Genomic DNA, 15,000 nt, shown 5'->3' with positions numbered 1-15,000 from the left:
TTCATTGGCGCACACTCCAGGATTTGGCCTAAAGTGTCTAAACTTCGGGAAGTTGCGGCAAAAGTTGCGATTTAAAAAAAAATGTATTTATTTATTTTTTAAACATGTTAAGGACATTGGCGAACTGCGATCTACGGCGCTCATTTTTGTTGGTAAATGAGAAATTATGAGGGATTATCATCACACTTTAACAACTCTACCATGTACAAAACCCAAAACCAGTGAAGTTACCAGTGTGTTACATGGCCTTTCCTTTTTAACCACACCCAGTAAAGGTTTGGGAACTGAGGATACACATTTTTGAAGTGGAATTCTTTCGCATTCTTGCTTGATGTACAGCTTGAGTTGTTCAACAGTCGAAGCCACGCCGTTGTAACACGTATCGTCTCGCTGAAATAAGCAGGGGCGTCCATGATAAGGTTGCTTGGATGGCAACATATGTTGCTGTATGTACAAACCCCGTTTCCATATGAGTTGGGAAATTGTGTTGGATGTAAATATAAACGGAATACAATGATTTGCAAATCATTGTATTCCGTATTTTTAGTTTCCCCTTCTTTTCATTTTATTTTCAATATTAATGTAAAAATAATTACAAATGTGGAAATGACATTAAAAGCTGATGCCATTAAATTTTTTTATTTGAAAAATATTTATTATTTATTAAAATATTAAAATTACCTATTAATTTGAATTAAGAAATATTGTCATTTTTTAATGAAAACCTGTCATTTTGTATCAAGTTTTTATTCATTTATATTTTGTATTTCTTTTTTCCCCTTCTTTTCATTTTATTTTTAATAATAATGTAAAAAATAATGACAAATTACATTTAAATCTAACTTTTTTTTATTTGTTTGAAAAATCTTTTTTTAATACTTGATGAAGACTTACTTTGTATAAAAATGTTTTGATACAATATGAATGATTTTGTCTACTATACAGAAATTTAAAAAAAAATACATCAAAAATGTTATTTTTTTGTTTTTAGTTTATTAAAATTACCAATTAATTTGAATGAACAAATATTCTCTCATTCTAATACTGTTAGTAGATATAATTTCAAAATGATTTAATTAAAAAAAAAGGCCTACAATGATTTGCAAATCATTGTATTCCGTATTTTTAATTTCCCCTTCTTTTCATTTTATTTTCAATATTAATGTAAAAATAATTACAAATGTGGAAATGACATTAAAAGCTGATGCCATTCAATTTTTTTATTTGAAAAATATTTATTATTTATTAAAATATTAAAATTACCTATTAAATTGAATTAAGAAATATTGTCATTTTTTAATGAAAACCTGTCATTTTGTATCAAGTTTTTATTCATTTATATTTTGTATTTCTTTTTTCCCCTTCTTTTCATTTTATTTTTAATAATAATGTAAAAAATAATGACAAATTACATTTAAATCTAACTTTTTTTTATTTGTTTGAAAAATCTTTTTTTAATACTTGATGAAGACTTACTTTGTATAAAAATGTTTTGATACAATATGAATGATTTTGTCTACTATACAGAAATTTAAAAAAAAATACATCAAAAATGTTATTTTTTTGTTTTTAGTTTATTAAAATTACCAATTAATTTGAATCAACAAATATTGTCTCATTCTAATACTGTTAGTAGATATAATTTCAAAATGATTTAATTTAAAAAAAAGGCCTACAATGATTTGCAAATCATTGTATTCCGTATTTTTAATTCCCCCTTCTTTTCATTTTATTTTCAATATTAATGTAAAAATAATTACAAATGTGGAAATGACATTAAAAGCTGATGCCATTCAATTTTTTTATTTGAAAAATATTTATTATTTATTAAAATATTAAAATTACCTATTAATTTGAATTAAGAAATATTGTCATTTTTTAATGAAAACCTGTCATTTTGTATCAAGTTTTTATTCATTTATATTTTGTATTTCTTTTTTCCCCTTCTTTTCATTTTATTTTTTAATAATAATGTAAAAAATAATGACAAATTACATTTAAATCTAACTTTTTTTTATTTTATTTGAAAAATATTTTTTTAATACTTGATGAAGACTTACTTTGTATAAAAATGTTTTGATACAATATGAATTACTTTGTCTACTATACAGAAATTTAAAAAAATACATCCAAAATGTTATTCTTTTGTTTTTATTTTATTAAAATTGCCAATTAATTTGAATGAACAAATATTGTCTCATTCTAATACTGTTAGTAGATATAATTTCAAAATGATTTAATTGAAAAAAAAAAGGCCTACAATTATTTGCAAATCATTGTATTCCGTTTTTATTCACATCTAACACAATTTCCCAACTCATATGGAAACGGGGTTTGTACCTTTCAGCATTAATGGTGCCTTCACAGATGTGTAAGTTACCCATGTCTTGGCCACTAATACACCCCCACACCATCACACATGCTGCCTTTTACACTTTCACCCTAGAACAGTCCGGATGGTTCTTTTCCTCTTTGGCCCGGAGTTTCCGAAAACAATTTGAAATGTGGACTCGCCAGACCACAGAACACTTTTCCACTTTGCATCAGTCCATCTTAGAGGAGCTCGGGCCCGGCGAAGCCGGCGGCGTTTCCGGGTGTTGTTGATAAATGACTGTGGCTTTGCATAGTAGAGTTTTAACTTGCACTTACAGATGTTTTGACTAACTGTAGTTACTGACAGCGGTTTTCTGAAGTGTTCCTGAGCCCATGTGGTGATATCCTTTACACATTTAGGTCGCTTTTTGATGCAGTACCGCCTGGGGGATTGACGACGACACTGCAGCTTGCTAATATTTCTACATTATGTGACGTTAGGTGCGATATTGTGACAAATAGTGGCAGCGTCAAATGTAAACAATAAAAATGAAGATGAAAGCTCAGCACTAATTGCATAAAAGGCTGAATCCACGTTGAGGACAATGAGCGCTTTGACTGCACTCAATAGAAGTGCAGCAGTGGGGAGAGCTGAGGGGCTTTAGGGGGGAGGGGGGGGGCCCGGGTTCACTGCAGGGACAGAGGCAGGTTCCAGCCGCATCAACACTACAAGGACTCACCTTGTCGGAGGTCTGCGTGCACTCGGTGGGTTCCGACCTGCACGTCTGCTTGTTCTGTACCTCAAACTCCTTCAGCTGCACACACACACAGCAAACAATGATTGCATGGATAAATATACAACCTATTTTATTTAGTTGACTCAATAGCGCCTCTGCTGGTGGCAGCAAGTAGTGCACTAAGCCAACAATCAATTCCACATTTTTAATGATCAATTTATCATCAAATTATTTCTTTATGTCTATGTACTAACAGTATTACTATGAAACAATATTTCTTAATTCAAATTAATTGGTGATTTTAATAAAAAATAAATAAAAGAAACTTCATGTATTTTTTCCATTTTTGTATTTAAAAAAAATAAAAATTTGAGACAAAATAACAGGTTTTAATTATTTTTTTAAATCTAAAAATTGTACACTATATTCAAACAAAAACCAATAAATGGATACAAAATAAAACACGTTTTTTTTTTAACAATATTTCTTAATTCAAATTAATTGGTAATTTTAATAAAAAATAAATAAAAGAAACTTCATGTATTTTTTTCATTTTTGTATTTAGGAAAAATAAAAATTTGAGACAAAATAACAGGTTTTAATTTTTTTTTTAAATCTAAAAATTGTACACTATATTCAAACGAAAACCAATAAATGGATACAAAATAAAACACAGGTTTTTTTTTAACAATATTTCTTAATTCAAATTAATTGGTGATTTTAATAAAAAATAAATAAAAGAAACTTCATATATTTTTTCCATTTTTGTATTTTTAAAAAAATACAAACTTTATACAAAATAACAGGTTTTCATTTTTTTTTTTTAAATCTAAAAAATTTACATTATATTCAATATACAAAATAAAACACGTTTTTTTTAAACAATATTTCTTAATTCAAATGAATTGGTAATTTTAATAAAAAATAAATAAAAGAAACTTCATGTATTTTTTCCATTTTCGTATTTAAAAAAAATAAAAACTTGATACAAAATAAAAGGTTTTCATTTTTTTTTTAAATCTAAAAAATGTACATTATATTCAATATACAAAATAAAACACGTTTTTTTTAACAATATTTCTTAATTCAAATTAATTGGTCATTTTAATGAAAATAAAACAATTAAGTTTGATGTATTTTTTCCATTTCTGTATAGTATAAAAATGTAATTCATATTGTATCAAAACATTTTCTGTACAAAATAAGTTTTCATCAAGTATTAAAAAAAAAAAAAAAAAATGTATGTCAGTTTTAAATATAATTTTGTAATTATTTTATACATTACTATTGAAAATAAAGTGAAAAGAAGAAATCAAAAATATAAATGAATGAAAACTTGATACAAAATGACAGGTTTTCATTAAAAATATCTAAACAATTCACATAATTTTCAAACGAAAACCACTAAATGGATGCAAAATAAAACAAGTTTTTACTAGTTTTTGCAGTAATATGAAAATTAAAAGGGGAAATTGAAATAAAGAATTTAACTTAATTTTAAAAACGTGATACAAAATAGAGGCCTTTTTTCAATTAAATAATTTGGACATTTTATCTACTAACAGTATTACAACGAGACAATATTTCTTAATTTAAATTAATTGGTCATTTTAATGAAAATAAAACCATTACATTTGATGTATTTTTTCCATTTCTGTATAGTATAAAAATGTAATTCATATTGTATCAAAACATTTTTTTTATACAAAGTAAGTTTTCATCAAGTATTAAAAAAAGATTTTTCAAAAAAGAAAAATAAATGTCGGTTTTAAATGTAATTTGTAATTAGTTTTTCATTAATATTACAAATAAATTAAAAGAAGGGGAAAGAAGAAATTAAAAATATTAATAAATATAAACTTGATACAAAATAACAGGTTTTCATTAAAAAAATCCAAACAATTCACATTATATTCAAACGAAAACCAATAAATGGATACAAAATAAAACATGTTTTTATTAGTTTTTGCAGTAATATGAAAATTAAAAGAGGAAACGGAAATAAAAATGTAACTTAATTTACAAAACGTGATACAAAATAAAGGCCTTTTTTCAATTAAGTAATTATGAAATGTTATCTACTAACAGTATTACTATGAGACAATATTTCTTCATTCAAATTAATTGGTCATTTTAATAAAATTAAAATAAAAAATAAAATTTTGGACGTATTTTAGTATAGAAAATAAAAAATATATATGTATAAATATATGTATACAAAATGTATTCATATTGTATCAAAACATTTTTTATACAAAATAAGTTTTCATCAAGTATTAAAAAAATATTTTTTAAATAAAAAAATAAATGTCAGTTTTAAATGTAATTTGTAATCATTTTTACATTAATATTGAAAATAAAATTAAAAGATGGGGAAAGAATAATTTAAAAAAATTGATACAAAATGACAGGTTTTCATAAAAATAAAAAATAAAAATTCACATTATATTCAAATGAAAACCAATAAATGCATGCAAAATAAAACATGTTTTTATTAGTTTTTGCAGTAATATGAAAATTAAAAGGGGAAACGGAAATAAAAATGTAACTTAATTTTAAAAACTTGATACAAAATAGAGGCCTTTTTTCAATTAAATAATTTTGAAATTATATCTACTAACAGTATTACAATGAGACAATATTTCTTAATTAAAATTAATTGGTAATTTTAATAAAATAAAAATAAAAAAATTAAATGTTTGATGTATTATTTCCATTTCTGTATAGTATAGAAAATGTAATTCATATTGCATCAAAAACATTTTTTATACAAAGTAAGTTCATCAAGTAATAAAAAATGTTTTTTTAATTAAAAAAATAAATGTCATCAGTTGTTAATGTATTTTTCAAATTTGTAATTATGTTTACGTTAATATTGAAATTAAAATGAAAAGAAGGAGAAATGAAAAATATAAATAAATACAAAACAACAGGTCGTCAAAAACTCAAAACAATTCACATCATATTCAAACGAGAAAAATACAAATGGATACAAAATAAAACACATTTTTATTAGTTTTTGCAGTAAAATTAAAATTAAAGGGGAAAACGGAAATAAAAATGTAATTAAAAAAACTTGATACAAAATAAAGAGGCCGTTTTCATTTAAATATTTTTGAAATCCTATCTATTAACAATATTACTATGAGACAATATTTCTTAATTCAAATTAATTGGTAATTTTAATAAAATTAAAATACAAAAATACAATTTTTGATGTAATTTTTTCAATTTCTGTTTAGACAAAGTAATTCATATTGTTTTAAAATATTTGTATACAAAGTAAGTCTTCATCAAGTATCAAAAAAAGATTTTTCAAATAAATAAAAAAAAGGCAGTTTTAAATGTAATTTGTCATTATTTTTACATTATTATTAAAAATAAAATGAAAAGAAGGGGAAAGAAGAAATACAAAATATATAAATAAAAACTTGATACAAAATGACAGGTTTTCATAAAAAAATGACAATATTTCTTAAGTTTAATAAATAATAAATATATTTTTCAAATAAAAAAATTAATGGCATCAGCTTTTAATGTAATTTACACATTTGTAATTATTTTTACATTAATATTGAAAATAAAATTTAAAGAAGGGAAAATTAAAAATAGAAATAAATAAAAAACTTGATACAAAAATTTCTAAACCATTCACATTATATCCAAAAGAGAAAAAAAACGGATACAAAATAAAACAAGTTTTTATTAGTTTTTGCAGTAATATGAAAATTAAACGGGGAAACGGAAATAAAAATGTACAAAACTTGATACAAAATAGAGGACTTTTTCAATGAAATAATTTGGAAATTTAAATAAAATCCCGATATAATTACTTCAGAGTATAAATTAAATTTGATACCAAAAAATGAGTATTATTTGAAATAAAAGTACAGTATAATATAGGGCAGCTGAATCAATAATATAAAATATTATAAGTGCATTCTTACCCTTGCCAGGGCTTCCTCTATGGAGATCATGTTCTCCTTCACCATCATCATCAGCTGGATGCGCTCCTCGTCGCTCATAGTGATCTCGCTGGCAAGGAAGTCACCTGGCAGGTGCAGGAAGGAAGTGAGCAGCAGGTGGGGACACACGTGTCACATATATGACGTCACCCTTGGAGATGTGCGGCGTGGCTCCTCTCTGGGACCTCCGCACACTCGGCCAGAAGGACTTCCATTTTCCTGCCGTGGTGGGGGGAAGGGGACAAGCGGTAGAAAATGGATGGATGGAGATGGTGGGGAAAGAAGAAAAGACTGGAAGGATGTGAAAGAAGAGAAAAGGACGCATGCGGACGTACCTGCTGATGCTGAGTCACCCTCACACTTGACCTTGTGCAACCTATGGAAAATAATCACAATAAACATGGCTTCTTATATATATATATATATATATATACATACATTACAGTAAAGTGATAGTGTCCCATGAGCAGTGAGATAGTGAACATTGGCCACCAATCACAAGTTTTAATGACCTGATGTGTTCCAGTCTTTGGCGGTGAGTCATTACAACATTCTTTGAGTCATTACAACATTCTAAGAGTCATCACAACATTCTTTAAAGACAACAATGGCAGGAAGTTGGGGGTGACACACACACACACACACACACACATGTGAGGAGGACACCAGGAAGTATACAAGGATGCCTCACTTCCTGTCCGTGTCCGGCGTGCACGACATGCTGCACAATCCGAGGGATTCCTGGGAAGAAAAAAAGTGGGAAGTTTATAGAAAAATAATAATAATAAAAAAATCCTGTCCATAGTTCAGCCCGAGGGCAATTTGCAGCCCACAACTCATTTTTTTTAACAGTCCGGCACATTCTAAAAATACTATCAGCAAAAAAAAAAAAAAAACATGAAAAAAGTGCAATAAAAGAGCAAAGAGGTCAAATGTAACAAGAAAAAGTGGCATTTTTTCTTTAAATAAAGGCCTACTGAAAGCCACTACTAGCGACCACGCAGTCTGATAGTTTATATATCAATGATGAAATCTTAACATTGCAACACATGCCAATACGGCCGGGTTAACTTATAAAGTGACATTTTAAATATCCCGTCGCGGTATGATGACGTATGCGCGTGACGAAGTCCGAGTAACGGAAGTTATGGTACCCCGTAGAATCCTATACAAAAAGCTCTGTTTTCATTTCATAATTCCACAGTATTCTGGACATCTTTTGCAATTTGTTTAATGGACAATGAAGGCTGCAAAGAAGACAGTTGTAGGTGGGATCGGCGTATTAGCGGCGGACTACAGCAACACAACCAGGAGGACTTTGTTGGAGCGCTAGCCGCGCTAGCCGCCGACCTCACCTTGACTTCCTACGTCTCCGGGCCGCCAAACGCATCGGGTGAAGTCCTTCGTCCTTCCGCCGATCGCTGGAACGCAGGTGAGCACGGGTGTTGATGAGCAGATGAGGGCTGGCTGGCGTAGGTGGAGAGCTAATGTTTTTAGCATAGCTCTGTGCGGTCCGGTTGCTAAGTTAGCTTCAATGGCGTCGTTAGCACAGCATTGTTAATCTTCGCCAGCCTGGAAAGCATTAACCATGTATTTACATGTCCACGGTTTAATAGTATTGTTGATTTTCTATCTATCCTTCAAGTCAGGGGTTTATTTCTTTTGTTTCTATATGCAGTTAAAGCACGATGCTATCACGTTAGCTCGTAGCTAAAGCATTTCGCCGATGTATTGTCGTGGCAATATCGCGAAATGATCAAGAATGACACATAGAATGGATCTGCTATTCCCGTTTAAATAAATAAAAAATCATTTCAGTAGGCCTTTAAAACTGTCATTGTTTAAAAAATTATCTAAATTAATGTTGTTATGAATTATTGATCTAGTCAAATATTCCACTTTGAAATATTCGTGGGAGAAAATATTGCATCAATTGTGTTTTTGCCATATAAAAAACTAAGTTTTCTTGGACAAAAAGGGGCATAAAACAAACATGAAAACAATAATAAAAACATATAATTAACGGATATATCTGAAGTTGATCTCGAGATTTAAATGTCAAAAGTAAAAAAAAAAACGTGTTTTAAAGACTTTTTTAAGAAATTGTCATTGCTCAAAAATTTTATAATGTAAAATCAATTAAGGCTCCAATTACTTGACATCAAATATTCCACTTTGGAAAAATACAAATAAAAAAAATAAAACGTTATGCATTATTTTCCCTCAAAAACTTTTTTTTTTTATTATTTTTTTTTTTTTAACGAATATGGCATATAAAAAAAACTTAAAAAATAAAAAATAAATAAATAAAATGTATAATCTGATATTGATCTATAAATTGAGTTGAAAGTTTAAAAAAAAATGTACAACTTATTTTTTAACAATTAAAAAAAAAAAAAAAAAATTTTAGACACTTTCTCGTGCGCACGAGATACATGTCTAGAAAAAATTTTAAAAAATTATTAAATGTTTTTATTTTTTTAAATAAATTTATAAATAGTTTTTCGTGCGCACGAGATACATGTTTAAAAAAAAAAAAAAAAAATTATTTTTTATTTTTTATAACTTTATAAAAAGTTTTTTTATTTATTTTTTTAAAATTTAGACATGTATCTTGTGCGCACGAGAAACTTTCTCGTGCGAACGAGATACATGTCTAAATTTAAAATAAAAAAATAAAAAATCCCCCATGTCCCTTTGGGGGCTCTGTAGATTTTCCCCTTAAAAACTTTTTTTTTTTTTTTTTTTGACAAATATGGCATAAAAAAAACAACAAAAAAAACAAAAAAAAATGTATAATCAACGGATAGATCTGAAGTTGATCTAGAAATGTAAGTGTTGATAGTTTTTTTTTTAAAATTATGACTTATTTTTAACAATTTTACGGGTGGGACCCTCTTGGATCCTCAAGAATTTTAGTGGGATTTTTTTTTTAAAGAAAATGTCATTGCTCAAAAATATTATGAATTAAAATCCATTAAGGCTCCAATTACTTTACATCGAATATTCCACTTTGAAACTTTTTTCAGGGAAAATATGCCTTATTTTCCCTGAAAAAAGTTGTTGGTTTTTTGGTGTGTTTTTTTGGACACATATGGCATAAATAAACAAAGAAAAACAAAAACTTATAATTAACAGATGTATCTGAAGTTGATCTATAAGTTTAAGTGTTGAAAGTAAAAAAAAAAAAGTACAACTTATTTTTAACCATTTTAGGGGTGGGACATTTTTGGATCCCCAAGAATTTTAGTGGGATTTTTAAAATAAACTGTCATTGCTCAAAAACACTATGAATTAAAATCAATTAAGGCTCCAATTACTTGACATCAAATATTCCACTTTGAAAGTCTTTGAAAAATTTTTTTAATAAAAAACGTTTAGAGGGAAAATATGCATTATTTTCCCTCAAAAACGTAATTTAAAAATGTATTTATTTTATTTTTTTGACGAATATGGTGGCATAAAAAACTTAAAAAAAAAAAAAAATTAAATGTATAATCTGAAGTTGATCTATAAAAATATACGACTTATTTTTTAACAATTTTACAGGTGGGACCCTTTTGGATCCTCAAGAATTTTAGTGGGATTTTTTTTATTTTAAACTGTCATTGCTCTTAAAACCAATGTTGTTATGAATTATTGATCTAGTCAAATATTCCACTTTGAAATATTCTTGGGAGAAAATATTGCATCATTTGTGTTTTTGCCATATAAAAAACTAAGTTTTCTTGGACAAAAGGGGCATAAAACAACATGAAAACAATAATAAAAACGTATAATTAAGGGATATATCTGAAGTTGATCTCGAGATTTAAATGTAGAAAGTAAAAAAAACAACGTGTTTTAAAGACTTTTTTAAGAAACTGTCATTGCTCAAAAATTTTATAATTTAAAATCAATTAAGGCTCCAATTACTTGAGATCAAATATTCCACTTTGGAAAAATAAAAAATAAAAAAATAAAATTTAGACAGGTATCTTGTGCGCACGAGAAACTTTCTCGTGCGCACGAGATACATGTCTAAATTTAAAATAAATAAATAAATAAATAATTTAAAAAAAAAATTCCCCCATGTCCCTTTAGGGGCTCCGTAGATTTTCCCCTTAAAAACTTTTTTTTTTTTTTTGACAAATATGGCATTAAAAAAAACATAAAAAAAACAAAAAAAAATGTATAATCAACGGATAGATCTGAAGTTGATCTAGAAATGTAAGTGTTGAAAGTTAAAAAAAAATATACGACTTATTTTTAACAATTTTACGGGTGGGGCCCTCTTGGATCCTCAAGAATTTTAGTGGGATTTTTTTTAAAGAAAATGTCATTGCTCAAAAATATTATGAATTAAAATCAATTAAGGCTCCAATTACTTGACTTTAAATATTCCACTTTGAAACTTTTTTGAGGGAAAATAATGCGGAGCCCCTAAAGGGACATGGGGACATTTTTTTTTTTTTTTATAATTGTATTTTTTGGAATTATTTTTTTTAGACATTTATCTTTTTATAAAGTTATAAAAAATAAAACAAATGTAGAATTTTTATTTTTATTTTTATTTTAGACATGTATCTCGTGCGCAAGAGATACATGTCTAAAAAAAAATACAAAAAATTAAAAAAATTATAAGTTTTTCAAAAACATTTTTTAGGCACTTTCTCGTGCGCACGAGATACATGCCTAAAAAAATATATATATTACATTTTTTAATTTTTTTAAATAACTTCATAAATACTTTTTCGTGCGCACGAGATACATGTTTAAAAAAAATAAAAGTAATTAAATTTTTTTAATTTTTTTTTATAACTTTATAAAAAGTTTCTCGTGCGCACAAGAAACTTTCTCGTGCGCACGAGATACATGTATAAATTAAAAAAATAAAATAAAAATAAAATATTTAAAAAAAAATTCCCCCATGTCCCTTTGGGATTTTCCCCTTAAAAACTTTTTTTTTTTTTTTTTTTTTTGGATGAATATGTCAAAAAAAAAACATTTAAAAAAAAAAAATTTTTTTATAATCAACGGGTAGATCTGAAGTTGATCTAGAAATGTAAGTGTTGAAAGTTTAAAAAAAAATGTACGACTTATTTTTAACAATTTTACGGGTGGGGCCCTCTTGGATCCTCAAGAATTTTAGTGGGATTTTTTTTAAAGAAAATGTCATTGCTCAAAAATATTATGAATTCAAATTAATTAAGGCTCCAATTACTTTACATCGAATATTCCGCTTTTAAACTTTTTGAGGGAAAATAATGCAGATTTTCCCCTTAAAAACGTTTTTTTTTTTTTTTTTTTTACGAATATAGCATTAAAAAAACATTAAAAAAAAAACAAAAACGTATCATCAATGGATACATCTGAAGTTGATCTAGAAATTTAAGTGTTGAAAGTAAAAAAAAAAGTACAACTTATTTTTAACAATTTTAGGGGTGGGACCCTTTTGGATCCTCAAGAATTTTAGTGGGATTTTTTTTCTTTTTAAACTGTCATTGCTCTTAAAATCAATGTTGTAATGAATTATTGATCTATTCAAGGCTGACATTACACATCAAATATTAGTTTAAAAAATGTAGGGGAATATATTGCATATTTGGTGTTTTTGACACAAAAATCAGTGTTTTCGCAGAAAAGAGCATAAAATATGAAAAAAGAACAACTTTAGATCAACAGACAGACATGAAGTTAAGAGATTTAACTCTAAATAAATAAAGAAAAATATATGACTTATACTTTTTAACATTGTTTAGGGCCAAGACCTTTTTGGGTCCCCGGGACCAAACTTTAGGAGAACCCTGAAGGTAGAAGAGGAGGAAGAAGAAGAGGAGGAAGAAGAAGAGGAGGAAGAAGAGGAGGAGGAGGAGGAAGAGGAAGAGACACACACACCTGGATGTGAGAGCGCAGGTGTAGTGAGGTGGTCGTTGAGTCAAGGTTTGCCTGAAGGAACGTAAAAAGACAGGAAGTGAGAAAAGTAAAAAGACAGGAAGTGAGAAAAGTAAACAGACAGGAAGTGAGAAAAGTAAACAGACAGGAAGATTTATAGTTTATAGTTTATTTGTATAAATTAATAATAATCAAAAAACTTGATACAAAACAAGTCTTGTTTTTAAATTATTAAATAGTATTTGAATTATATAAAAATTACATAAAAAAAACACTTTAAATATTTTTGAAATTAAATTAGTGACTATTATTAGACATAAAAGTACAGTATATTAGAAGACGGCTGAAACTAGGGCTGCAACAACTAATCGATTAAATCGATTAAAATCGATTATTAAAATAGTTGCCGATTAATTTAGTCATCGATTCGTTGCATCTATGCTATGCGCAGAGTTTTTATTTTTAATTTTTTTAAATTAATTTTTATTTTAAATTTTTATTTTTAATTTTAATTTTTAATTTTTTTTAATTAATTTTTATTTTTAATTTTTTAAATTTTTATTTTTTTTAATAAACTTTTATTTATAAACTGCAACATGTACAAACAGCTGATAATCAATAATAAAAATAAGTATGGTGCCAGTATGCTGGGTTTTTTTCAATAAAATACTGGATAGGATAGAAATGTAGTTTGTCTCTTTTATCCGATTATTAATCGAAGTAATAATTGACAGATTAATCGATTATCAAATTAATCGTTAGTTGCAGCCCTAGCTGAAACAATAACAGAAAATATTATAATCATGAAAACAGTTGTGTAAACATTTTGTAGAATGAAAAGAAGCAGAAAGGAGAAATTAAAAATATGAATTAATGAAGGAAAATTGATACAAAATAACAGGTTTTTAGCAAATATTTCAAAACAATTCTTTTTTTATTCAACTGACAAACAAGAATGAATACAAAATAAATAAAAATTCAGATTTTTGTTACATTAATATAAAAATAAAAAAAATATTGATAAATTACAAAAACATGATTCAAAACAAGTCCTAATTTTTTAATTAAATAATTTTGAATCAAAATCACTTTTTAAAAAAAGTTGAAATTAAATCAGACACCAAAAAGTGACTATTATTAGACATAAAAGTACAATATGTAATAAGACGGCTGAAGCAATCATAGAAAATATTATACTCATTAATCATAATTAACTTTGGAGGATTTCTACCCTCCCTCCAGTGTGTGAAGAGTGACAGAAGCATGAGTCAAAGTGACAGAAGAGGAGAGACATGGTTATTTACCGTCTCAGCAACTTCCTGCACCACTCGCCGTCTGCGCAGCTCCTCCATCCTCGCACTCACCTCAGCCACGGAGGTGGAGTAATGGCCGGAATATTCCAGAGCCAGATCATCAAGGTTCCCCACCGAGCCGTCCTGGAAGACACACAGGAAGAACATGTGACTCTCTCACACACACACACACACACACACACACACACACACACACACACACACACACACACACACACACACACACACACACACACACACACACACACACACACACACACACACATTCTTGTATTTACTACCTTCTTGAGACCTCCAAAAAATGCCTACCAAAATTAATAATATATACATACTATGCACATATAAAAAGGCTTGTTGTGAATAATTAGTTGGAATTTCACAAGAAAAATGTAGAATGTTGGCAGTATTATAATAAAAGTCTTCTTTCATCAAACATCAAACTGAACATTAGTGCAATATTATGATAAAAGTTGGAATTTTACTCAATAACAGTCGCAATTTTACAAGAAAAGCTTTAAAGTTTGGAAATTTTATAAAAAAAGACGTAATTTAACCCGACAAAAGTCACAATTTTATAAGAAAACTTTACCATTTTGGCAATATTATAATAATCATCGGAATTTTACTTGGCAGAATTATGACAAAAGTCATAATTTTATTCAAAAAATTTCACTATTTTACAAGGACAACAAAAAAATGGGCAATATTGTGATAAAAGTCAGAATTTTATTTGACAAATGTCACCATTTTGCATTAAAAAGTCAGAATTTTACATAAAAAAGTAATAATTTCACGAGT

The 15,000-nt window shown here is 27.4% G+C and overlaps 1 protein-coding gene across 4 annotated transcripts in view; it reads right to left on the bottom strand.

Moving 5' to 3' along the window:
* The window catches only part of LOC133645858 (SAM and SH3 domain-containing protein 1-like), an 81,686-nt gene that overhangs the window by 10,591 nt on the left and 56,095 nt on the right, over positions 1–15,000 (bottom strand). For 3 of the 4 annotated variants that reach the window (XM_062040770.1, XM_062040774.1, XM_062040773.1), the window contains exons 2-8: positions 14,194–14,325; positions 12,893–12,943; positions 7,707–7,756; positions 7,351–7,391; positions 7,166–7,234; positions 6,998–7,101; positions 3,054–3,128 (exon numbers count right to left, since the gene is read on the bottom strand). In XM_062040770.1, coding sequence (XP_061896754.1) covers positions 3,054–3,128; positions 6,998–7,101; positions 7,166–7,234; positions 7,351–7,391; positions 7,707–7,756; positions 12,893–12,943; positions 14,194–14,325 — 522 coding nt within the window. The remainder of the gene's footprint in view (positions 1–3,053; positions 3,129–6,997; positions 7,102–7,165; positions 7,235–7,350; positions 7,392–7,706; positions 7,757–12,892; positions 12,944–14,193; positions 14,326–15,000) is intronic. The other variant, XM_062040771.1, reaches the window with a different exon arrangement.

The sequence above is a fragment of the Entelurus aequoreus genome, linkage group LG03 (assembly GCF_033978785.1).
Source record: "Entelurus aequoreus isolate RoL-2023_Sb linkage group LG03, RoL_Eaeq_v1.1, whole genome shotgun sequence".
NCBI lineage: Eukaryota > Metazoa > Chordata > Actinopteri > Syngnathiformes > Syngnathidae > Entelurus > Entelurus aequoreus.
The sequence above is the reverse complement of the archived record's forward strand: the minus strand, read 5'-3'. Positions and strand labels throughout refer to the sequence as shown.